The 27826-nt window shown below is 38.2% G+C and overlaps 1 protein-coding gene across 13 annotated transcripts in view; it reads right to left on the minus strand.

The window, feature by feature from the left end:
- The window catches only part of DGKI (diacylglycerol kinase iota), a 423828-nt gene that overhangs the window by 172767 nt on the left and 223235 nt on the right, over nt 1-27826 (minus strand). For all 13 annotated transcript variants that reach the window (XR_011438274.1, XR_011438273.1, XM_070265910.1 and 10 more), the window contains 5 exons: nt 21610-21692; nt 19659-19719; nt 11512-11625; nt 10006-10143; nt 6928-7006 (listed from right to left, as the gene is read on the minus strand). Coding sequence is in view for 11 of the 13 variants with exons in the window: in XM_070265910.1 (XP_070122011.1) it covers nt 6928-7006; nt 10006-10143; nt 11512-11625; nt 19659-19719; nt 21610-21692 (475 nt within the window). In the remaining 2 variants the exon portion in view is untranslated. The remainder of the gene's footprint in view (nt 1-6927; nt 7007-10005; nt 10144-11511; nt 11626-19658; nt 19720-21609; nt 21693-27826) is intronic.

A 27826-nucleotide genomic window follows, 5' to 3' on the forward strand; every position in this document is an offset into this window, starting at 1 on the left:
GCTCTACCCCCGACCTACTGAATTAGAATGTCTATGGGGTGGTGTCTAGGAATCCATGGTTTAACAAGCTCTTCAGGTAATTTGCATGCATATTAAAGGTTGAGACACTCTGAACTCTATCCAAACTAGAGGGTTGGCAGGGATACAGGGCAGGGGTGAGAGGACAATGAGGGAGGGGTGATTATTAGCTTTGACCCCCATAGAGGATGTCTACTATAAACTAGGTATGCAGCTTCCAAATGTAATTAAATATGGGGAATTTGGGTAAAACTTATTGGAAAATTTGCTTTTACATTTTGCAAAAACTAACTACCATCTATGCTCTTGTTTGTGACAAGCCTTGAAAAATCATTTGATTTAGTGGAGATATATAAATATAGATCTGCAGATGACCTGCTGAATTGACTCAGGGCATATGACAGCAAAGGCTCTGGCTGAAAAAATGGTTCAATTTTGAGTTTGTTCTTGTATGTTATTAAGGCTGAGGACAAAAAGATTAAACAAGAGTCTGCATCAAACAATGTTCACATGAATTCAAGGGATTAAAAATTCCTAAAAGAAATATCATTTCCTTAAATTCTAATAAAATTCTAAGACATTCCAAAGGAACTCACTGTCAATGTTTCGCCCTCTGCTATCTTATCCTATATGCTCATTTATCCTTTCTTAGGGCTAGGTTTTTTAAAAAAGATGTGAGGTAAAATGCTGTTATCTCTCCGCTAATAATATAATAGTATATTATACAATTGACTCCCATATTGAGGCCTCCTTAGCAACTGGATCCTTTTCCCATTTTTATATCTACCCTATTCCAAGAACAAATCAGACTTGGAAACAAAAGTTGGCTGGAGCTAAGAGAGATGTCTGCTAGTGTTAGACCTTTGCCACTAACCCTACAGAAGCCAGGCCACAAGAAAGCAAGGGATAGCCTGCAAATAACAGTACTCAATCATTCCTCACTGGCTACTAAATGGGAAGGGTTGAGCGGCTGAACATGTCTATGTGCATGTGTAAGAACTGATATATCTTTGAAAAGGATCAAAGAATATAGATCCCAACTACGTATATCAAGAAAAAGGGGGATACAGAATTGAGAAAGGGCCATTAAGAAAGTTTAAGGTTCTTTCTCCTTAAGAAAGTTGTGTCTGTTAATTGGTATGAGGTAAACCATGAAAAGCCATGCTCAAGAAATACCAATACTCAAAGTATCCCAAGATCCCAACAGTGGAAGTATCCATGGCTTATTGCTGCAATTCCTAAATTGCCCATCCTCTTCTTCCACAAGAAGAAGGTATGAGATAGTGAGATCCAAACACTCACTGTGTATGTCTACACCATTAACTTATTTACAATCTGACTGGACACCAACATTAACTGTATTAGTTTTCTATCCCTGTAAACTTGGTAGCTTAAAACATCCATTTATTTTCTTACAGTACTCTAGGCCAAAAGTCTGGACTGGGCTCTCCTGAGTCCTCTGTTTAGGGTCTTATAAAGCCAACATCAAGATGTCAGCCTGCAGGGCTCTTATCTGGAGGCTCTAGAAAAGATTGACTTCCAAGCTCATTCAGGTTGTTGACAAAATCTATTTCCCTGCAGTTGTAGGAATGAAGTTCTTTTTCCTTGCTGGCTGTTGGCTAGGGTTCATTATCAACTTCTAGAGGCCTCCTGTATCCCTTGGCTTGCAATCCCCTCCATTATCAGGGCCAGCAATGGCACATCAAGTCCTTCTCACACTTTGAATTTATCTGACTTCCTCCTCTGTCACATCTCTCTCACTTCCTGTTCTATCTTCCACTTCTGCTTTTAAGGGCTCATGTTATTACAAAGGGCGCACTCAGACAATCCAGAATTATCTTCCTATCTTAAGGCCAGCTAGTTATTAACCTTACATGACATATATTAACAACAACATGACATCAAATGGCACAGGTTATGGAGGCCAAAATCCTACCTACCAATATCCACCCTTATGGCTTCATGATTCACATCTTTCACATATGAAAAATACATTTAGTTCCTCCAAGGTCCCCAAAGGTCTCATCCCCAATATGGCATCAACTCAAAATCCACAAATCTCATCTAAATCTCACTAGCTCAAACTTTCCAAATCTCATCATCTAAATCATCTAAATGATTTGGCTCTGGATGTAATCCATTTATAATGATGATGAGGCTCTGGGTATAATCCATTCCATTGATTTAATATATTAATCCCATCCTCATACAAAACACAATAACATGTGTGCCATCAGAATGGGCTCCTAAACCCTTATTTCGTCTGTAATTTGTCTTGCAAATTAGGAAGAAATTCGTAAATATAAGTTCAACACTATGTTTATCAATAAGCAATTTGGACCCCATATAACTCACACGTCTTCCATATTCTCTGCATTGGATACTTACCCAATCTTAAGACTTGAGTTATGTAAACATAAATGACTCCAAAATCTATACCTATAGTAACATTGCTACCTTCAATTCCACGGTACATATTTTAAAAAATCTTCCTTCCAATATCATCTCTCATTAAGGACATGTATTTTTACCAACATTATCTTCATTTCACCAACACCACTACAAAAATCTTTAATTATGTAATAACTGGTCATCTAATTCATCTTCATTGCAAGTTGACTTGTCCCTCTGTACTTTTCTTTCCTGTCTGAAACATCCTCGCCCACTTCACTTCTTGTCTACGTCACACTCCTCCTTTATCTCCCAGTTGTATTATCTCCTACCCTTTCTGGAAATTTTCCCGATACATTTCCCCTGGCAACAATCCTGTCGAATTCCTATTTTATTTACTGCCTATACAACTAATCTTTTCCCTTTCTATGTATTCCCTTCTGTTGTTATTTATCTTTTATAGATGGGGCTTTTCCTCCAATTAAACATTCTATTACTGTAACAAACACTTATTGAGACAGACACTGGACTTGGCACAGGGAATATAAAAATAAATAGGATGTGGTCTTTTGCCCCCATGGAGTTTAGACTGGAGGAGAAAGGTCTGAAAATGAAAAGTAAACCATCATTTTGTATATGCCAGAAAAAGATGTCTATATAAGATGAGGTGGTGGTAACACAGAAAGGGAATGATCAGAAAAGTGTTCCAGAGGCAGGTACACTTGAATCTTGAATGATCAGTAAGTGCCACGCAGAGGTTCAAGATGGAAGAGAAGATTACCGACAGAGAACCTTGGACAGCGAGAGCTTCTCAAGGGCAAACCATGCTTGAGTCTCAGTACCTAGACAAGAGTCTGGCAGTGTGTCCTTTGCAGGGATGGTGACAATGAAATTTAGCAATCCACTGCAAATAACACCTTTTTAAAGAAATCTGTCTGTTCTTCACATGAATCATGAAACATTCATAATCCTTTGAAATGTGCTGATCTGCATGCCTCTGTACATTCAGTGAAAATAGTAAATGCTAAATCAAATTTAAATGCTGCCTCTTCTAGAGTCATAATTGTATTTCTTTGACCTTGCAGCACAAGGGTCAACTCCTCTGAACAATAAGTAATTTCAATGAAGCAGTAAAATTTAAGCAACCAATCTCAGAACAAGAGTTTGGTGTGTTTAATATCCTTCATATCCAAAAAAATGACAATCTAATTCATATAGCGTCAAAGTGAGACCTAACTTTGCCACCTGATAATCACTGTTAACATGGCTATACATTAATAGATTGGAATATTTTCAACGTACTTCCTCAAGCACTGTCATAATGCAATAATGATTAAAGTTCTGGGCAAGGCTCCAACTGACAATTAAATGACCAATCCTATTACATGTCCAAATTCTGTTCCAAATGATTGCGCTTTCTGACATGCAAGTAGCAGCAGTTCAATCATGCATGGTTTAGCCACTTGGAGAAAAGGAAAGCATCCCTGTTTTCCAATCAAATGGCGTATACCTTCTTTCTGATCAAATACAGAAACCCAAATTATTCAAACACTTGCATTCTTTATATACAGTCAATCAAAATGTTAAGACTATCTTCACTCTTTGCTTGATTTTCTCCTGATAATTCTAAAAGCATTTACACAGTGATGCCACCAATAAACTGTCTCAAAATATATGTTATTTAATTGTCCCTTCTAAAAGAAAGACAATATAGGTAGTAATGCAAAAATCTGCATTTAGCCCAAATTGACAAAACATTTCACATCTATGCCAAAAATTGTTTCAGCAATTTTTAAAGATTCTGCTTTAGCAAGATTTGTATTTATTACCCATTTCATGTAGATGGACTCACGTAATTTCCAATTTAAAGTGCTACATTTTTTGAGTGATATATGATAGGTTATTTTTTATAATAGATCTCATGAGGCTTTGAGTTGCCCTCCAAGTATTTTATGGCAAGTGATACAAGTTTTGTCACAAAGTCTCAAACTGTGAGTGTCTGTGTTTGAGAATAGTTTGAAGTCTCAACCATGAGTGTTCTTGACTTGATTACAGCCACTCACTGTCTACCAACAAAAATAAGTAACTCTACCCCTATTGAAAATGGGGCTTTGCTATCTTTCTTTTCCTTCTGCAGGTGAGCTTGGGATTTCTTGACTATCCAGGTAAAAATATGGAAAATCCAAACAAACAAAAAACAGTACAAAAAAAAAAGGATATTATCTTGAGTAAGTACACTTTTCATCACAAATAATGATTTTAACTTAACGCAGGAAGAATAGATAAACAGATACTAAGAAGTCTACACCTCTGGTCTAGGCATATCAACAATCTGGTTTCAAAATTTTGTGGATGTTTATCTTGTACCATCTTTATGCCATCTTCAGGAATGCTGTAGCTACTATTCTCAGTCAACATCAATTCTCCCTGATCAGCTCCTCAGTGGCTGGTTTGCCTCAAGTGTTCTAGTTTACCTGCAGGGCAAATGTTTGCAATTCCATTTCATATTGCATTAAAGCACTTACACCAAGCCTCAGCAATAAATTACTCAAAGATTAACACTTGGTATCTTTTAGACAATGGTTTTATAATCACACACATATAAAACTATGCATCTACACATATACACCACAATTTGCACATTCCTCTCTAAAATGAAACAGTCTCATAGCTCAAAATAAAAGAAAACATCACTTTCCCACAAGAATTCCCTTCTTAGCCTGGTCTTTCCACCTTGATGTCTCCCTCTGCTCCCCCCTCACTGTGAGGCACAGAAGTTTCATCATAGTACAAGGAAATGTATCATTAGCGTAACTTTCAGATTGATTAGGCAAAATATTAGGCTCCCTTGAATGAGCTCATTGTGGGCCACTTACACATTTAGGCCACTTTTCATGCCAGGATGCCTATTTGGGGAGATTCATGCATCAGTGATAACTGTATTACTTTACAAGTATTGTTAAGAAACTTAAAGATTTTATTAGAAAGTCCAGATCCAGAGTCTCCTGAGGAATATAAGGGAAAAAAATAAGGGAAGAAATAGAGAAAGAAATCTCCATTTACTTGCCCAAATTAACTCTCCTTAAATAAAGGAAGGGGAACAGGTTATAAATGTCAGCCCTAACGTAGGACCCTCTGAATATCTAATATCCAAGAACTGTCTATGGCAGAGAAGTGGGGAGAGCGGTGGTGGTTCTGATTTGGGTATTTGATATTTATAGTTTTGTTATCAACCGACCTTTCCATCTGTGATTTTTCTGGCTAATCAGGCCAAACTATGGCTCTCTCTTGAATCTGTATTGCTTTTATTTGGCACAGCATTTGACCCTCAAAGCCCATGAAACCAGGAAGGCAAAGTCTACCAAAATTGCTGACTTCAGTAAGAGAATTATAGGTTTGTACTTCACTTTTATTTTGTATTCTAACAACCTTAATCCTACAGCTTCACTCTTGACCTTTAGTACATAAAAGTTTTATCAGAATTTTCTCTGCAATATTGCTGGAACCTGAACATGTGAATCCCAGCTTTTAGTACTCTATTTCAAATTCTGTGAGTTACAACCACATATGCTGTGGCAGAATCTGGAGGAGAAGATCCTTTATGACTTCATCTCACAAATCACTTACTAACCTAGAGCCTACCATTATTTTGGTTATATATTAACATATTCACAAGGGACTAGGTACAGATATAGTTATGGATACAGGCATAGACATAGATTTATAGTATAGTTATATTAATAGGAAGAGAGATTAAGAGAGACCGAGAGAGCGAGAGATTGAGGCTTCCAAGCACAAGCCAAAACCCTAAACTTTCTCAGCTCTGAACGGCATAAGAAAATTGTGATGAAGTATTTAACCACATCATTTCATCTTATTTCTCTTTCAAAAAATTGTTTTGCTCCCCCAATCTTGACTTCATCTCTTGTAGTGCTTCAAATTACCTCTCAGCCTCATTCCTACCTATCTCATCCAGTGGTTTTCTCAGCACCTTCCACACCTAATCCAATCACCAATATACCCTTTTCTTTCAACCTAAACCACCTATAGTGCCCCCATTGTTCTAAGGTGTCTCTTTTATGCACACAGGGAGGACTTTATGCTTTTGCTACCATATTTCAATGGCCCTAGTTATGAAGTGTTGGACTTTATTAATCGGTGATTTGAGAAGCTGTGAGTATCCTAATGATTTTAGTGAAAAAATCTCTTTTTATCACTTGTTAGTAGTTCACTAACTTCAAAGTTTCTAGTCAAACTTAAAGATTAGCAGTCCCGAGACCTGGAGCATACATCTGATCCTGTCCTTTACCATCTTTGAGACCCTAAACAACTAGGTCTCAGGCTACCATCTGTAATAAGTTCCTATCTGGTCTGGCTCCCAGGGTCATGCCGAAGGTTAAAATGAAACAACACGGAAGACACTGTCAACACATAAGTGATATGCAAACAAAAGGAAACATGCAAAACACCTGCTGAAAACTTCCTCCCTGGGAGATGGAAATGAGACGTTGTCCTCACCTCTGGATTCATGGAACTCCAGTGTGACGTGGGCATCAAATCCAAGGCTGAAGTAATTATTGAAAACATTCAGAGGAAGCTGCAATGATGAACAAAGGCAGAGGTAAAGTTGTGTGTAACCAGGCAGAAAGAGAAAAATATGACCTAAAGCCAGACATGTGTCTCTGGGGCAGTTCCTGGGAGAAAGCTCAGTCATAACTCAAGGTAGAGGGTGTTTATGGGGAAGGAACACAGGATTTTTGAATTAAGTCATTAGTGAAAGCTCAACTCAAATGATACTCCCAAGAATTTTAAATAGTATGGGAAACAAGTGATACGAACACAAATTATTAAATGAGAATCATTCTTATGCATAAGGTAATAAGGAACTTTATTAAGCGGAGGGATACATATTTGCAATAGTTACAAAGAACGATTCACTAAGCAAACTTAGAAAGTAAATTCAGTAAGGATCGTGTCTAACCTACTTAATCAGTGGATACTCTTTTTTCAAGAGTTTCTGTTTAGTATATTAATATTGCAACTTAAAATGAGCAATGTTTAATTTATTTACCTTTCACTTATTTTCAAAAAACATATTTTTTGACAAGTCATATAAGTAACAAGGCAGTGGAAGCCATTCAGCTCTTCTCGACTTAGAGGAAAAACAAAAAAAACAAACATATATATAGACACACGCACACACACATCAGTATTCAGATTCCTATTTAGTCTATTAAACCTTATATCTTTAACACGGTCATGAAATATGCAAACACAGGCACACATTTGCTCGCACAAGCCTTGGCTCCCTTTCCCAGAGTCCTGAGGGTCCCTGGCTGTTATTACTGCAAGCTGAGTAAAGGAGGGAACGAACTATGTGCCTAAAGTCCTGCATTAAAATTGCAAAATTGATGTGACCTTACGGCTTCTGTTCAATGTTAGAACAATTAGAAAAGCATGTGGCAAATGCTAGAAGGGATATAGTGATTCTTTTACTTTTCCTTCTACAACTCAGAATGGATGATAAAGCAAATAGAGAGGTAATTTTATCTCAGTTTGATAATGTTTCCAGATAAGTATCAGGTTTATCCTCCAGATAGAAATGCACTTCTCGTCCATTAGAAATAAATGTTTAACCCTCAAGATGTCAAAAGTAAGTTTATTACATTGTTTCATATGCCCCTTGGTCAGTAAGATTTTCTGTTTGACTACAGTGAGAACCTTGTCCCATAAGAGAAAAATGAAATGAGATGGAGAGTGAGAGAGAGAACAAGAGAGATAGTATACAGAAATTGGATTGCCTTGGTCTCTAATGGAAATAAAGAATGACTCCCTCCCCCCACGGAAGGCCCTGAATCAGAGCTTACAATGATTCAGAAATCAAATCAGCCCTTAGAAATGGTTACAACTGACTGGAGAACAGAGACAAAAACTAAACACAGAGAGACAATGCCAAAACCATGTCTCACTCTCCTGGCTTCATATTTGAGAATGTCCAGTTCCTGCACTTAAACAAAATACCAGTCCTTAGTAATGACAGCAAGGGTCGGTAATCCTGCCAAAAGTACAGACATGTTCATCTCCACCATTTATGTTTTTTTGGCTACAATTCTAATCCATGTCTTAACATCTACTCATAACTTAGGTGAACATCTGGTCACCATCCCCTAAAAAAATCCCAATTTAGCCTGTTAGTAAGTTCTTATTCACATTTTCCAGTAAAAGTTGCCCCAATTTCCTACACGTCTCCTCAAAAATCCATTTTCAAAGCTCTTTAATTATCTGGATTAACGTTCCCTGGCTGCACCAAGAAGTCTTTCCATTTCTTAAGCTGTTTTGAAGAGAATATAGATTTCTATTGAGGGTTTAGCCATTCCAAGTAAAGTGGGGAAAGAATCTTAAAATTTCCATATGATACACTTATTTTATACTTTGGCAGTCTTCTATGCAATTTCTGTAAGTCAAATACATTAGAAAGAAATATCATATCCCAAGATGATACTTTTCTAAACAGCATTGTGACCTTATGAACTCAAGCTCAGCTGAGCAATCTTGATATCTACTAAAAACCTTATAGTTTCTAGATTATGATTTAGGTGAAAAAACCATGAAGACAAGACAAAACATGTTTTAACCTATTTTAGCTAAATAAGAAAGCTGAGCACCTATCACGATTGGTCAGGATCATGATGCTAATGAATTAATGGGCATTGGTTTGGTCTAAATGATATCAGGTTTTAAGGCTGGAACATCCATGAAACCTCAGCCTCAATCAAAGGCATAATCCAATAGATCAGGATGCTATTTCAAGTACAGATGCCTGGGGCTTAATCCTGCATTTATTTAATCAGAACTCTGGGGACTGAGCCTCATAATCTGCATTTCTAACAGGTACACCTGAAGACACTTGTGCACACAGAAGTTTGAAAACAATGTCACAGAAGAAAAATGGGAAATAATATACAGGAAGTGGCTCCTCAGCAACTTATCAAATTTATCTGAAATTGAGACCAGAACATAGAACAAAATGTTCCACTGAAGCTCTACAGTAGCACATTGACACCTATATTCCCCGGCCTGTTTGGGGTTGAAATAAAAGCTCAATCCCTGAAGAGAAAACGTTAAGTCAAAACATTTATTTAGGTGTCTTCAAGTCCCAATCAAATGATGCAACTGGCTTAGTTGATGCTTCCTAAACATAAGGGATATTTAAAATCAGACCAGAAATCTCAGGAGGTTATCTTTCTATTGAAAGACCATGTACTTAATGCTCCCAAACATATATATTTTTCATCTTCTTATAGGTTATGAATTTGAAAGATTAAAAAGTGGATACATGTCTTTCTGGTGTGGAAGCTTAGGACAGAACAGCTCCCTGAGCTCTGGAAGCAGCTAGGAAATCTAGGTCTTTAGAAGTCTACAGGGCAGAATCATTGGGAAGTGTTACACTCACAGCCCTATTAGCCATAAACTCAAACACTATCCTGTTTTCTCATAGGAAGGAATCAGCACATGACTCTCCCACCAGAAATGCATTCCTTGTGCCTCAGACAGATGCTCCAGCATTCCTCTCTGCTAAAGAAAGAACTCTCTAACCTTACATACGCCATCTTCAAGTTCTTCAGGAGGCAAGTCTGGGTTTCTTTCCACATGGAGATTCCAGCGATCTAGCTGTACAATTGTCCCATCTTCTACTTGGCAAAGGATCTTAGAAACAGGTTCATCAGTGTAGCCCTAAGGAATCAAAGAACACACTCATTGCCACCTAGAGTAGTAAACGGTGTAGCCGAAGCTATTTCACACAAGGAAGAGCCTTTCTGCTATAGCTCTTTGTTTATTTTGCAATTAGCAAGGCTGGGAGAGTAAACTATTTTCCTTGAGGTACTTAGAATTTAAGACAACAGTCACAGGTAATGTGCACAGAAATAGTAACTCTCGCTGGCTTGAGCTGAGGAATAATTTTTGCTGGCACCAAGAATCAATAGTTACTGGGAGACATTGGGGGCCATGCTGGATGGTTGTTCTTATCAGAGTAAAAACAGGACTCCCCACGCCTCCTACTAGAGGAATTTGGAGAATATACAGAACAAGTGTGTATGGAAAAGGGGAAAAGGATCAAGGTGGTATCTGACAGACAATTTCTTCTATTAACAATCCATTTCTCTCACCTCTCCCTAACGTTGTAGTAGGATCCCATTCCTTCCAGGACCTAAGGCAAGTCTGACTGAGGAACAGCCCAGTTAGGGAGCTACTTACTCCTTAAGCAGACATTACCAACAGCATGATTACTAAGGATAGTCAAGTCATTGATTTGGATAAGAGGAGTTAACGCTGATAACACATTAGCTGCTTCATGTAAATATTTTTATTATATATACTTTGCCTACTTGAAAAAAAAGACCTATGAGAGATTAGTTTGTTCACCCAAGGCCAGATCAATATTTGCTAACATCCAAAGATAATTTTGATGGAGCCCAGCCCAGGTGATGGTCTCATATGAGCCGATAAAAAGTTGGTGGGACTGCATATATTAGCATATTGTGCCTTCTTACTATCTTAGTGGTATAAAAAATAAAGAAATGAAATGGCTGCTTAGTGACAGGTAACTACTTCCACTAAGCTTGCCTGAAGTTGGCTCCATGGTGGAAAGGACAGCTGGCTACCTATATAGCCAAAGCCATGATGACACTGACCAGAAAAAAGGTTATAACTCTCCCAAAGTAAGGGTTGTAGATCTGAACCAGATTTACTCTTCTGTCTAGTGCTGAGGGTCAGAATCAACTCAAGTCTGTGTGATTGTTTTACAGGAAGACTTGAGGCCAACCCACCCACTGTCTTTTAATGGATACCTCAAAAATCCCCGAGCCTGTGTACTAGCCACTAATTTTTTTCTTTAACACCAAACTTGCCCTTCTCCTCTACATGATTGTAAGTTTAAACCAAAAAAATTACCAGATAAAATCATGGTTCATGGGCACCTGGATTCTCAACTCTAACTTATTCCATGGAAGGCAGCAGCATCTTCCCCTTCCATTACGACATCTGTGGAGTGGGGGACCCTGATGCCTGATAACATGGGCAGCCCGTGAGAGCAGTTCTTACCCCTCCCCAGTTGAGAGTTCGAGCCAGGTCATTCCCGGTGCCCAGAGGAAGGACCCCGACAGGAGGCTGAGGGCTCAGCTGCAATTCATCCAGAATAGAAAGGATCCAGCCCACCTACAGGCATATTGGGGGCCAGGAGAGAGAGAAGAAAGAGGTAAGTTACAAAGAAGACAACTTGAGAGGAGGCAGCTTTAAAGAGCTAAGTGAAATGATTTTATGTTTCTTTAAAACATGTTTTGATCCAGTGGCCAGGGAACAGAAAGACCACCTATCTCAGGTGGTTTCAAAACAGCAAGTCTCGGGGCCGGCCCCATAGCAGAGTGGTTAAGTTCACACGCTCCGCTTCGGCAGCCCAGGGTCTCGCTGATTCAGATCCTGGGTGCGGACATGGCACTGCTCATCAGGCCATGCTGCGGTGGCGTCCCACATAGCACAAACAGAAGCACTCACAACTAGAATATACAACTACATACTGGGGGGCTTTGAGAGTAAGAAGAAGAAGAAAAAAAAGAAGATTGGCAACAGATATTAGCTCAGGTGCCAATTTAAAAGAAAAAAATAGGGAAAAGGACTGTTTTGTACATACTATCATACCAGCAAAATCGGACCCCTTCATCTGTATGTTTAGCTAGAGATCTACTCTACAATTTAGGAGAGTTTAAAATTTAGGGAGATATATAACGTAGGGCACTGGAAGGAAGTAAGACTCAGAATCAGACTGAATTTCAATTCTGGCTTATATTGGCTGCCTAATCTTGATTAAATTATTTAACCTCACAGACTCATTTGCCTGATTTTCAAAGTGGAGATAATATTTACCTACAAGATTGTTTATAGATAAAAATATATCTAAAGCCCGTAATCTGGTGCCTGGCCCACCTAAGCGCTCGTTAAATAGTTACCCTCCATGGTATCATCTTAGAAATAGTAGTTTTCCTAAATATCCCTATATTTCTCTTAATGAAACATTATGAAAACATAATTGTGGATGGACCTAGTGCTTATTACAAGTTTAGGCAGAAAATAGATACTCATATAGCAGAAACATATTCTCATTTAATCTTTTTTTAAGATAAACAATACTTTGAGTTTAGTCTTATTACGACTATTTAGAAAAATTACCCAAAACTTGGAAATAGCAAAAAGAAACTTGTATATCCTTACAATGTCATATTAGTGTTTCACAGGCCGATCTAAGAACTTTACAATTGTAGGTTAACTTGAAGCTTTCTGTCCTCTAGAGATACAGATGTTGAGAAGAGAAGATTACTTTAACAGGTTATGGTTTTATATCCCCATAGGATATTAATCAATTTTGTCTCAAATTTAGGAAAATTATTTTGGTACAAACTACACAATCCATTTTTTCTACTTCTCCAATAAATCAGCTTTATCATAGTGCTGGTTCCTTCATAAAAGAGCTAAGTAAATTTTTGACATGTATTCATTCTAGATGTGTAGGAGGGTCATTTTTTTCAAATTTTGAAAATTATGCTTTAATAGTACATTTATTGAACACTACTGCATATAAAACACAGAACTAAGCAACTGAAATAAAAAGATAAATGAGCTAGGCTAAGATAGATAAAGTAGAATGAGTGCTCTCAAGGAGTTTACAATAACATAAAAGAGTGACATTACTGACTGCTTTCTATGTGCTAGTCTCTGAGCCAAGTTCTCTAATGAGGCATCTTATTAAACTTTAAAAGAACTCTAAAAGATCAATATATTTTTCATCTCCATTTTATAGGTAAGGAAACTGAGACTTGGAAGGAAGTTCAATGGCCTCCTTAGTATCAAATTGTTCATGTGGTAGAACTGGCACTCGAAATTAGCTATGCCAAGCTCCAAAGGCCAACCTCTTAACCACTTTGATGCCAGGAACCTTCAAATAAAAAACTAAACCCAGTTCTGGATATGGCCTGACCATCCCAGAGACAGTGGCATGGACTTTTGGAATCTTTGGAGTGCTGGAGAAATATTAGAAATTGCTTGATCAAATTCAGTTAATTTGCAGATTTATTAAGTGAGGTGCAGAGCGATCATATAATTTGCTCAAGACTAAATAATCAGAAGTGGCAGAGTCATAGCAGGTCCCTTGATTCCCATCTAAAATCCTTTCTCCTCCACAATGATTACTTCCCAGGATGGAAGACTTGCCCATCCCTCAAGAAGTTTAAAATTGTGTTTACCTTGTAGAAAGGCAAAGCACAATGTTCACCCAATGCGGTGAACTAAAAATCCGGATCTACAAAAGAGTGAAAAGTCCCTCCATTTCCCCAAACTGGGCAATTTACTCGGAGAAAACTCCTTAGATTCTGACCCAGTGCTGCTTTTGCTCTTCTTTTACACACAATACTAACAAAGCTTGCTACTAAAGAAAAAATAATACCAGATGTTAAAATAGTTCTGATGACTGTGCCATATACTGTTCCCGTGCTGCTAAAAGCACAAACTAAACACAGTAAAAGCAGATGCTCCTATTAAACTATAAGAAGGGGCTTTAAAGGACATGAAAACTCAGAAATCCCAAGAATCAGGGATCACTGACAGCAGATGCAAACAGCCCTGAGCAGAACCAGAACTCTCAGAAATGCAATGGCACTTAGTGGAAATCTAATTCAACATCCATACAGAGCAGGGAAAAGAAAGCAATCCTGAGAAATGATCATGCAGCCTCCCTTTATGGTTTGTACTCACAAGCCAGTCCATTTCTTTTAGGTAGATTTAAATTTGAAACTTTTTTCTTATGCTTAGTTAACGTGTCTCTCTCTTCTTGGTAAAGATAATGCTATGAGCTTACACCTTCAATACCCCATTTCACTCTAGACACAATAATAACAGCAAAAAAAAAAGCTTCATGCACCAGAAACAAACAAAACACAAAACAAAACAGTAAGGGGTGGAAGTCAGGAGGTGGGCTTCTGTCTGATAATGGGGAATAAAAGTTTGCCCCTTGCTGACAGGAGGCTGTGCTGGAGCCAAGCCCCTTTCTGGTCAGGAGGAGTGTGAAGAACCCCAGCCCGAGACCATGACCAATAGACAGCTGAGAACTGTTATGGCTGGAGGGTCCTGAGAAAGCCTCTCTCTAATGTGTGGCCCCATGTTCCCACTAGTTCACCGACATACTTGAAAAACCCCTGACATCTCCTCTGGATGGGCGACTTAGCCACCTATAGAAAACCTGACTCTCGTCTCAGAGCCCTGGAAACCATTCAAACTACTAGAAAGCGACAGCGAAGTGATGCAGAGAAAGAAAAGGGAAAAATCAAACACAATAAAACAACTTCCTCTGAAGATGAGCCTGCAAAGAAAAATTCTAAATCACATGAGGAATGCTGACACTCAGATGGACAGGAAAGTTAGGGGATTAATTCACTGTCCATGAAATACAAGTAACTTCCAAATGACGGCAATAACCAGCGCATCCAGCACCCCTTCAATTAAATTACTTAATTTGTTGCAACACACAGCACTTGGCATATTTTCCATCACAACTGAAGAAAGCTATCTGGACTGGGCAAAATCATTTTCCAGTTTGCAGAGTTCTTTCCTGTCTTTGTGTTAGGAAAAGCGGGGCTGACAGAGTTAGAACACCAGGTCCCTGGCTTTGCCCCTAGCAGTACAGCCATGCCGCCGCAGTGGCTGGCCAATGCTGCCACCACCTGTCCATGTTCGGCTTTAGCTATCACTGTGTGTTTCCCAAGTGCATTTTGAGCAATGCTTTCATTCTGCAATATACTTACATTAGAGGCAGCTGAGGGGTGGAGAGGATGGTGAATTGACACTTTCTTTGAACAGAGTAGATGCACGTTACGTTTCCTTATAGGCAGGCAAAAAAGTGAAGGCTATTCATACTGAGAAATCAAAGGAAAACAAGGGCAACATTTCTGAACTTTGAAAGATAATCAAGACGCAGGATTCGATGCCCAGGTGTCCCTTTCTAACATGTACACTACGATTCTTCCCTTTGATATTTTCATTTTCATTTGCACTTGATAGCTTACAAGGTTACTGTGTGTTAAAAGAAATGTTTAAAATCAGCCCTAAGGAATCAAGATAAGAGTAAAGGTATGAGCTTTTTGAAACAGAGTGTAGATTTAGGATATCCATTCACACATTCACAATGACTGCTACTGAGGGTGTACCATGCGCTTCCTCTTGAGAGAGGATGGGACAAACATAGGCTAAGGGAGAAGAGGGGCTTGGAATGGTTTGCTTGCCCCTATCAATTAAAGGAAAACAATGCTTTCTTCCATGCTGTGGCTGTAATAAGTCAGGGCATGGGGGTGCCTAATGTTTAGGGTGTATCCTCATTTACGGAAGCCAAAATGAACATGAAGTAAGCATGAACTGGGTGGCTAAAGTTCATTTAACTCCAGGTCTTTGAAAAGATGATAACATGGTTAAATGTGGACCTGCTGACCCAGCCCAGTTCATCAAGGTCAGGGGACAGGTAAGTACTGATCATGTTTCACCTCAAGGAGCCATAAGGAAGGGAGAGTGTGTGTGCCTCTGGTGTCTTGGTTCACATGCTCTTCAATATCTAAGCAGGGTGACAGCCATGGGGAGCTGGATGGGTGAAGACGTGGCCAAGGAAGGGAGAGAATACAAATTTACCACACAACCAAAGAGCAACTATTTCTGAGTGATAAACATGAAAGTTTGCAATCATTCTAGAGTTAGCTGAGTTTTCTCTCAGCCTAGAGATCAAAGATGGGGCCAGCCCATCTGATACCTGCAACTATGTGACCACCTCAGGACTATGTAAACCAGTTACAAAGAGACTACAGCTGTGCTGTCCACTGCCTGGGCCCTGGTTGCAAGTGGGGACTGAGCATTCGAATGTGTCTAATCCAAAGTGGAGGAGTGGTAAGCATGAAACATACACCAGATTTCACAGATAGCACAAATCAAACATAAAGTACCTCATTAATGATTTTTATACCGCCTGTAGGTGGAAGTGATAACATTTTAGATATATTGGGTTAAAATATTATAAATTAATTTTACCTGCTTTTTAAAATTTTTTAAGTGCCTTCTAGAAAACTTAAAATTGAAAATGTGGCTTGTATTACAGTTCTCTTGAACAGCAATGGTTTATACTATTATAATGCTGCAGCTGTAAAGATCCTTAGAGATCCAAATGTATCCCTTTGCAGATTTCAAATGTCTTAAAAGAGGTTAAGGCACCTGACAAAGGTCTCAGAAATAGTGGCAGAACCACTTCTTCCACCTCCAAGTGCAATATTGGGAGATACATCACTCTGCATCCTTATATTTTTTAATAACATAAAACTAAAGTAACTAATATTGAAGCCTAAGAACTTATTTCCAAATTACTGCAAGATGTCTATATTAAATAATAATTTGCATACTTAAATTAATACGGTTAAGGGTTAATACATCCTCATGCTAATCAGTCAAAAATATTCCATTTCGGATTCCTCCTTGAACTTTGCCATGATACTGACAGAATTCTGACAGCCTCGACAGTGACAGATAAGCTCCCCAACTAAAGGCTGCATACCTTATGTCAAATATACACCTGAAACTCTCAAGAACTATACTTCACTTGCCAGCAGTTTCTTTTCGTGAATCTATCAGGATGCTTCTTCTTTATATAAACTCTACCCTCACTCAAAATTAAAAGTTTCATATTCCAAACTGATAAAATTAAAAATATAAACAAGGTACAAGATAAGCAAAGTCTGATTCTGAGTGATTGGACTATAAAGGTTACTATTGTCAAAAATAATTAGTTCAAAAGTATGCACCAACTCTAGGGTAAATATATTACTTTTATTTTAGACATGCCTGTTGCAAGGGACCCAAGTGTAAACGTCTAGTGCATTGGTGAGTTATGTGGAAGAATGTGAAAACTGAAGTTAGGAACATAGTTAAGGTCCCTAAGAGGAAAAATTACCTAGAATATAAAAGAAAACTTATATTTAGCCTTGTGGAATACCCATTAATTATGGCATATTTAAATAAGAGAGCTAGAAAAGACAGGATATAAAATGTAGGAGAATCAGTAGTCTGTGTGTCGAGAAGGGTGGTATTAATGGCACCAGAGTGTATTCACAGACACTCAACACTGTAACTGGATCTGGTAATTAGGATTCTTTAGGGATGTACCGAATCTCTCTCATCATGCTTGGTTTTGTCTCTGACACTCTATTGAAACTTTTTCTTGAAAACCACCAGTTACTTCCTGGTCTCCAAATTCAATGGTAATTCTTCAGTCTCTCCTTACGGATATAACCACTGACTTTCTGGAAACTCCTTTTATGGCTTGTTTTCTTGACAGAATAGACTACTGATGGTCCTTCTCCTGCTATCTTTTCATTTTTCTTTTGAATTTTGACTTCGACTCCATAATTATAGGTGTTTCACAAGTGTCTGGGCTTGGCTGTCTTCTCTTCTTGTCCTTTATGCTTTGAAATCCCATATTTTCAAATACTTATCTAATTGCAGAAAACATCTCGATACCACATAACCTAGAACAGTGCTTCTTACACATATCTGCTGAGTAGAGGAAAGGAAGAAGAAAGCAGTGGGGGCGAGAGAGAGTGATGGAAGGTTCAATGGATAATGGGGAAGTTTGGAAGACAATGAAGACCAAGATGTGGAGATGGAATGGGTAGCCGATGTAGATTCGAGGTCATTGCCACTTAAGAAAGAGGAAGATATGAATTCAGGACACCAGGCATATCCTCAACTTGTCTACTGCTGTCACCAAGTTTTAGAGAAGGCTTAGAAAAGTCGTGAGTGGGATGCTGAAGTCATATGGGAAAACAAGTACATTCTAAAATAAGGAAGATGACTATAATAAAGGGTCACAATGAGTTTATCCTTTTATTAAAGATAAGTGATCTGGGGGGATGATTGAGCTAGGAAGAACACAGCATGAGAGAGAGAGTGTGTGTGTGTGCACGCATGTGTGTGTGTGTGTGGTGTGTATCTCCATCCCCAGAGGATTTGTTTAGATGTAATTTTTACTAAAAGAAGTTGTGAAAATTCCACTCTAGCATATCACTAAATATATGTCCCTAGAACACTACAATTGATTGAAATTTAATTGGCATCGTGGGGGAAAAATTTCCCTGGTCAAATAATTTTGGAAAACACTGGGTTAAACAAAGTGAAACAAGTTCGGCTTCTTTGCTGTAAGACTTTATAATTAAATTTATAAGCTAACAATGTGTATTGCAAATCTTGACGAATAGTAAACACTATTTTCTCACTTAAAAAAAAGTTTTCCTCTCCTCAGAATATCTAAATGGACCAGTGGGATCACTGTTCTATTTTTTCCAGTTGCATTTATTAGATTTAACATGTGTCCAATGCTGCATTAAATGCTCATGTGCCATCAGAGATCAAATTAGATTTCCTTGTTACCTTTGAGAATAAAACATTCTAATTAGGGAGATTAAGGAAAAGCCAAAGATAGCTCATAACAAAATCCTAGGTCCTATGAGAGCAGACTCCAAATACAGAAGAAAAAGTCAGTGGACTGCAGAATCTAAATGTGATTTTTCTCAACTCTTTGTCTTTGCTAAATATGCCAATATAAGTAGAGGGAAAAATGGAGAAATATACAAGACAGAGAAAAATATATCCATGATGTCAAACTTCAGTCCAATTCCACCTTTTCTTCAAAAATGAACACAAATAAGAACAATAATGATCTTTAAGACAAACCAATGTGAGCCAATATTCTAAGTTTTATTTCTACTAGTAAAACAAAAAAGCAAGAATTCAATTGTGTCCACATACTTCTCCTTAATAATTGTGATCAATTATTAAGAACAAATGGAAATAAGCAATTTTTATTATTAAAAGAATTTTAGTCATCTATAATCTTCATTATAATGATCTGACCACATCCTTACCTTGTGGAACAGGAAAGGATACAGTATAGTTGAGGGAGTGAAACGTAGCTGAGAAAGACCAAGTATGAATCCATGAGGATAACAACAAATTCTCTCCTAACCCTTAGAGCCTATGATTCATATGAGAAAGACGTGTGTTTTTTAGGGGATTGGAAAGACTGTGAGGTGAGAATGAAGAAAGAGATCTGTCATAAGGAAAACAAAATAAAGATGGAAGAAATCAGGGAGTTGGATTCTATTTCAAGGACCTACCGTTCCATCCCCACCACAGGCCAGAATTCGCAGATTTGGTACTTTCCTATACAACTCAAGCCTGTAGAGGAAATAGAAGGAAAAGTAAACAAAAAAATCACAGCACTGGCCATACACAGAAGAGAGAAAATGCACAGCAAAAAGTGGTAGTGGGGGTACTAGAGAAAATGTATAATCAGGGACACAATACCACCAAATCTAGTTACCAAGTAATCATAAAAGACTGACTCCAACAACTGTAGCAGAGGTTGGCAGCAAACATCATTGTTAAATTGCTGACACTGGAATGGATTTTAGGGTGTCCTAGAGTTTTATTTCCCATAATTCCTATTAAGGTGTCAGCTCACATTATTTTCCTCATTAGTTTTGACTTCTTTTTCTTTTCCCATCGTTCTCCTCCTTCCTTTCTCAAAGACAAATCATCAATTGTCAATCAATAGTCCTTTATGTCTCCTCCTCATATTTTATTAGCTTTTCCTGAATCTGTCTATTTTTCAAACCTATACTTCCCACTCTTAATCCCAGGAAACTTTTTTCAGAGAAATGGTGGGGGGGGGAGGATACCCTACTAGCATTGTCACTACCACACCCAAAATTCCATCTCTCTCTCAACTCACTCACTAACACTCAAACCACCATTTGTACTCCTCAGCCCAAAGAGGGAAAGCTTATTAGTTTTCCTTTATTTTGAATTTGTCTGCTTGAAGTTAGATCATTTATCTTTCATAAAGGCTCTCAAGAAAATGCAATTATACCAACCCTGCTAAAACGCTTGCTTAAGTGAAGCTGTTAATAGTTCTGTTCTAGAAAACATCACCTACTTAAACCAAATATTATTTTTTTCTGAAAATATTTCCTGTCCTGCCATGTTCTTTGTGGTGATATATGAAGTGTCCACCTAAAGTCTAAAGTGATAAAATCTTAAGAAACTAAGCATCTGAAAGGTCAAAAGCCAGGGTAGCAGATTTGCCTTAGTACATCCAAATACAGAAAAAACTATAGAAGTCTGATAGCAAACCCTAGTGGCCAAGAAGTTCATAGATTAAGAGAATTATGGTAGAAATACATCTTCATATTTACTGTTCTCCTGTATGTTTAAAATATGTAATTTATCCATTTTATACAGGAACATTATTTCTCTAGAAATCATCCAAACCGATATTTCTTTACCTTTGATACTGTTTCTTATTTTAAAAATAACTAGTAACTAGTATTCCTAAAGTTCTACGTTTATTAGATGACATCGAAATCATCTTAATAGATGGATTTTAGGAAGAGAATCAGACAACAGAAGAAATGACCCTGCTCTTTCCCACCACGTACCCCTCTACCAAGGGGAAGATACAGGATACACGTCACCTACATCTAGACTTTATATTCAATACTTGTAACAAAAACAGAGCATGAAACTTCTGAGAATCCCAGAAAATGGCTTGAGCAGGAATTAAAACGTCTCCCCTACTCTTGTGTAGAATCCACAGGCACCATCAATTAATCTCTCAAATGGACACAGATGCACACACGCACAGCCTTGAATTCAAATCATGAACATATTTATGAACAAATATGGCCATTCTGCACAAAGATATGCTTACATTCCCATTAATGTACATCTCCAAGGTTGAACATGCATAAGTAGAAAAATTACCAATCCTTTCCCAATTCACAGACTTGCTAATAATGTTGCATGCACATAAGCAGCAAACACACTAGAAGTATTCACTGAGTGAACAGCTGAGAAGATGGTTTGGAAGGGAATTAACCCAATGAAGAGCAATGGGGGAAATATCAGATCAAGTATTAAAGGGAGGAGAGCAGATGAGAAAATAGACGAGAGATGGTCAGAAAACATTTCACAAGGTAATCAAATAATAAAATATGACTCCAAAGCAGCAAGTCCTTCCCACTTGCCTAAAAGAGTATGGCCCACGGAGGGTATTTCCAGACTTACGCATCTTTTGGCCCTTCCTGAGAAAGATCAAAGACTTGCCGTGGATTCAGGTACCACATGAACATCTGCAGGACTTTGGTTCCCTGGAAGGAAAAAAAAATGACAATAGGAAGAAATTTCCAAATATTAGCTGCTCATTTAAAAAATAAAAATAAATCCTGTTATCTAAATAATATCTAATTAGAAACAGCATAGAGAAGTAGTTAAAATCATGGACTTTGGCCATCGATACACATAGGCTGAATGCCCAGATTAGACTGCTGTTAAACCTATGTAACTCTGGGAAATTCCTCAATTTCATTAACCTCAGCTGCCTTCTCTTTAAGGCGGAGACAAAAATGCCTAGTTCACAGACCTGTCGTAAGATTAAATGTAATAATGTTTGAGGAGCACCTCACAGTGTTTGTCATACAATAAGTGCTTAATGAATAGTATCTATAGGTTTTACCACCATTACTTAATGTATAGAAATCCTGTAGGGAAGTTATTAGTCAGCCTATGTAATTCAACAATTTTTACCTTGTTGTGAACACTACTATTGTCTTTGTATAATTTGAAATCTGGACAGTATTCACTAATTTTATTGAAATAATTTTTTTAACTGAAGCAAAATTATCACAGGCTCCCCATTTGTGTGTGTGTATGTATATATACATATATATACACACATATATTTATATATATAAACATATATTTATATATATAACATATATTTATATTTAACATATACTTATATATATATTTATAGATATAACTCCTCTAGTTAGTGGTATCAAACCTTACTTTGACATTTTTCAATTTCCATGTCTATATCTGTTTGTCCAAGCCAAACATTTCTCTCTCACAAGAACATTTTTGGAGTGTTTTAAGTGCTTGTGACATTTATAAAGATGACCATCAGGGCAAATACAAATGATCTGGAGATCATTTCTTAAAGTGAATTGAGCAAAGAAGAAAGGAAAAATATCTTTTTATTAAGCAATATCAGAAGAGCTTTAAAATTGAGTAGTGTGCCTCATCTTAGGTCATTATCAACCACAGCAATAAATATTCCTAAGTTTATGTACCTACCTCACTGTATTTGAGGGTCATCTAAGTAGAAATAGCATATTTGACTCAGAACTAACTTGGGTGCCCTAACTGGGTGATTGTGAGCATTTATAATCTTGCAGAAATTTGGTATTCAAAAATAGGAGGGCAATGTCTACTTTCCAGGGTGATTATGAGAATTAAATGAATTAGTAATAGTTACGTACCCAGCACAGTATACGGTACAAAATAGGCCTTTGTAAATGTTAGTCCCTTTCTTTTTTTGCTCCTTGTTAGTCTATTCATAAAATTACACTCAAGGGTGTGAGGGCTCAAGTGTAGTTCATAATTATCATATTGTTATGCCAGTTGTTACAGGGGCCAATGCAGGTCTTTTGTTCCACAGTTCATCCAAACCTATAATTTAAAAGTTCTGTTTTATCATGTGCTTGCTATAAATTTAGGAATAGCATCCTATCCTTAATTATTACAACTAATCCTTCAGTTTCACCAAATGACATATTTTGCTTCCTATAAAATTCAGACATAGATTTAGTTACACAACACTAACTAAAAATTGGATGAATCTCTTTCTTCCCACACCACGCCTTGCTATCAAGTCAGTTGGGGATTATCTTAAGTAATCTTTTATGTTTAATAGGTAACACCAGAGTCATTTTAATGACCAATCAATTTATTAAAAATTTCCAACTGACTCGCTAGAAAACTAATTTTTCAGTTTTAGATTCCTGGGGCAAGATGAACTGTTGACGTTAATTGCTCCTTTCCATCTTTGGCTACGGCAGAGTGCATCTCTCAGCTTCAGCTTCTCCTACTAGGCATATGATATTAGGTAATTAACATCTTTCAAAAAATAAAAATAAGAAGAATTTAGAGGTTGCTTTTCTTAAACTAAAATTTTTCCAGAAAGTTTGAGTGACCACACCATCCTGTTTTTGCTCATTTTCAATTTGTGTTAGTAGGAACACCTAATTATCTCCATTTATCCTTCTGAGGAAAGGGTATTGAGGCAGGCAAATTTTGCACTGCACACCTCTAGGAGGCACCATTTACATTGCAGCCTATTGGAATAACGCCCTCTGGAGTTGTGTGGTGATAACTTCATAACCATACATGGCTACTCTATCAGAGTCTACACTCAGACATGATATAATTACTTCTTTTTAAAGTAATCTTTCTAAAATATATTCATTAGCAAAAATAGTTAAGTGTCTGAATGAAAGCATTGCATTGTTTTTAAATTAGTACTGGTGGGTGGAGGAAAAAAAAGGCCTATCACATGTTTAAGTCAGTTCTATTACCTCTGCTGTTACCTCTAGCATAAGCTACTTTAGAGCTTTCATAAAGGTAATTTATTCAATAGAACTGAATGGTCCGACAAATACTAATTCACTAAGAAAAGAGTAATTTCTTTCTTTCTCACTGGCAGGATTAAATCTACTTAGTCATTTATACAAGCGTCATTCACTAACAAGTCCCAAACACTCTCATGGTTATCACACGCCATCTGCCAAATGCAAAAGCTGCAACTTTTGCGCGAGTCCAGTTTTCTCTAAATGAAAAAATAGCTTACACATCAATTCCAATACACTCCGGAGACGGTTCCCATACATACGGTTGTAGATACAATACCTCATTGACCACAGAACTTTTTAAGATATTGTGAGACCAGGTATTTCTATGGAGTGACAAAAAGAAGCAGTGTGAAAAATTGTTCTTTCCAATTCCATGTGTTGGGGAACAGAGTGTGACAGGAGAAAACAGGTAGATTGTTCTAGAGGGAAATGAACAGGATTCATCCATTCACCTACTATGTGCTAAGGACAGTTTTAGGTGGGGGAATAGAGAGATGGATGAAACAGAAGATCTTGCTCTCAAGAGGAAGTTCTATGCATTATTCATAAAAGAAAACATAATGGTAATGATTTGGGGGTATAGAGAATCAATTAAGAAGGGGTCAGCTCAAATACCTTACCAATCTTCTCATGTAGGCTGAAACATTCTGATATGTTAATAAGCAAGCCTTGGATTATGTCACTGAGGTATTATCTAGATCATGGAAAGAACTGCCCAGACAATAAGAAAGGCTGAAGAAAAATTAAAATTCATGGGAGGAAGAGGCTAAGTAATTATTTCAAACTGGCTCCAAACAACACCAAAGGAACACCTCATTTACTTAATCAACAGATAGGAGGCTCCTACCCTGCCCATGTGTACACTCAGGAGACCAATACGAAATCAGTTAGCTCACTAAAATGGTAAATGCTATGGTAGAGATGCCTTCTGAGAGGTATGAGTGGCCAGAGGAGATACTCTAAGCCCACATTTGGGGATCAGATGAAGGCTTTTTACATATGATACTTGAACTTTGTCTTGAAATACGGGTTAACCATTTCTTTCCACATGGAGTAGAGGAAGAAGTTTTAGGGTAAAGGCACAATATGTGTGAAACAACAAGATACGCCATGAAAAACTTCATTCTGTTCAGTCTTTGACCTGTGAGGCAGGAGTGGTGGGAGACAAAACCACCCAAGAGAGTTTAGATTAAGTCATGTATGCCAAGGATCTTGGGCTTTATTCTACAGGAAATAAGTCACTGAAATGCTCTAAGCAGGGAAGTTAAGACTTTCATTTTGAAGCATCAGTCTAGCTACAGACTAAAAAGCTAGACCTCAGGTCCCAGACTTATCAAAGGGGCTAGATGGCTTGGTTTGGGTTTTAGGCACTGCTATAGACTGAATGTTTGTGTTCCTCCCAAATTCATAAGGTGAAATCCTAACCCTCAATGTGATGATACTAGGAGGTGGGGCCTTTGGGAGGTGCTTAGGTAATGAGGTGACTAGTGACTCATGAATGGGATTAGTGCCCTTATATAAAGAGGTCCTCTGTCCCTACTGCCATGTGAGAACACACTGAGAAGATGGCTGTCTATGAACCAAGAAGTGGGCTCTCACCAGACACCGAATCTGTGGCTGCCTTGATCTTGGACTTCCCAGCCTCCAGAACTGTGAGAAATATGTCTGCTGTCTGTCAGCCCCCGAGTCTATGGTATTCTGTTATAGTAGCCTGAACAGATTAAGACAGCCGCCCCCACATTCCCAATATTGTGACTTGGAAAAAGGTATTTTCCACAGATTTATTGTTTGATTGCTTTAATTCCATCTGTTGAGGCTGGCTCAACAAGAAGATCTTGTGATTGGGTTTTGACATAAGGTTTTGACTGCCCCTCCACCCTCTTGTCAGCCTTTTCTAAGCTTTAGGAGCCTAAAATTTTATCTAAACATAATGACTCTTGATTTATCCCCAGGTTGAGCATCGCAGAAAATAACATCTTCATTGAGGTTGTTTGCTCAAGTTTTTAGAAACAGTTTGCAGACTCAAATATTTGAGGTTATTTACTCTCGTCTCCTCCTTCTTCCCACCTTGGTTGACTTGCACTTGACTTAGAAGTGGCGGACCTGGTCTGGGGAAGCCTATTCACAGATAGTAGTATGAACTTGGTCAGCATGAGCCTGTCCACAGACTGGACACCGTTCCTTCTATCACCTACTGAGAAGGTCTGTGGGAGCTCAAATCCAGGGGTCCAACTCAAGCCACACTTCAACCTTGGAATTTCACATTGAAAAGTGTGCGAAGCCACGGTCTGAACCCCTCAACTCTAAGGACTGGCTAGCTGGAATCACTCTCGTGGTCAAAACACCTGCTTAACCCTGAACTCATAATCGATGTTACCGGAAGATGAAGTTCATGAGAGTGTGAGGGAGAGAATGTGAAAGCAGGAAGCATCAAGAGATATTGGAAGGGACTAGAAGACTCAGGTAGAAAGATGTTAATGAGTCAGGAGCATCCAAGAAAAATAGTAAGTTTTGAAGTTAAAGCAGAGATAAATCTAAGAGAGAAGGTGTATTTCTTGAGCCCTCAGGTTTCCACACAGAGAAGGGGATTATGTGGGAGTAAACTCTATCTTCCACTTACTACCTCTTCTCCACAGGAGACACTCAAAGTCGATACCGTGGTCCCCAATTCCAGTGCTTATTCCCTCAAATAATTCAGATCCCAGCAGTAACAGCAGTGCTGCCAACCTCTAAAGCTCTGCAAAACACCCAGTATTGTCTCCACCTTAAGAATGTTGGAGAAACAGAAAATTATTGTGAAGTTTATCTTTAAAAGACAGGATTGTTTAAAAGGACATAGAAGCAGTCCCTATATGTGTTCCTCTCAATATATTCCTGCTAAGTGTTGGCAATTTTCCATTCACAAAAATACCGTAGGAAGGAAAAAACGCAAGAGGTATTTTACTTGCCAGCAGATGGCAATACAGTCCAGTTATTTAAAGAACAGGGGCCTAAGCAAGTGTTTTTTAAAAAGTTTGATGTCTAAGCTTCAAGAACAGAAGAGAGGGGAGTGCTTTATAGCTAGAAGCAGATGAGCAGAATAAATTTATGAAAGGGCAAAAATTAAGATTCGATAACAAAAACAACACAGTATTTCTCTGTTAATTGCAGTAAGCCTGTGCTAATCAGCGTGGTCTCTGAGTAGCAGCAACAGCATCACCTGGGAGCTTGTTAGAAAAGGAGACTCTTAGAGCAACCCCGTGACTCGTTGATTCAGAAGCTGCATTTTAACATGGTCCCCAAGCCATTCATAGGCACAATAAAGCTAGAGAAGAAAAGTCCAGGGTTCTCAACACAGGCTACACAAGAAACTGCGGACCTTATATCACATAAGGGGTCCTCCCCTCCAGGTTCTGATTTAATTACTATGTGGTGGGGAAGACATCAAAAGTTGCCCAGGTTATTCTGATGTGCAGCCAGGGTTGAAAAGCACTGCTCTAAGCCAAGAGATGAGCAGCCTTGATGATAGTAAGGACAAGGGAAGATGCTGTTTTCCAAACAAATCAATACCTTTTCATCTCAGATAAATTCCCACCTGCTGTGCTCCCCACACAGGCCCCAGGTATTCTCAGAGACTCTGAAATAACTGATGTTTCTCTAAGTGTGTTCCACAAACCACCTATATCGGAATCACCTGAGATGCTTAGTAAGCATGGACATTCCCGGGCCTCACCTCAGCCTCACTGCGCCAGATATTATGGGGTAGAGCATTTTTAACAAGTGTCTCCTTGTTTTTTATTTACACAAAAGTTTGAAAGCCACTGGACTAATTC

The sequence above is a fragment of the Equus caballus genome, chromosome 4 (genome assembly GCF_041296265.1).
Source record: "Equus caballus isolate H_3958 breed thoroughbred chromosome 4, TB-T2T, whole genome shotgun sequence".
Taxonomy (NCBI): Eukaryota; Metazoa; Chordata; class Mammalia; order Perissodactyla; family Equidae; genus Equus; species Equus caballus.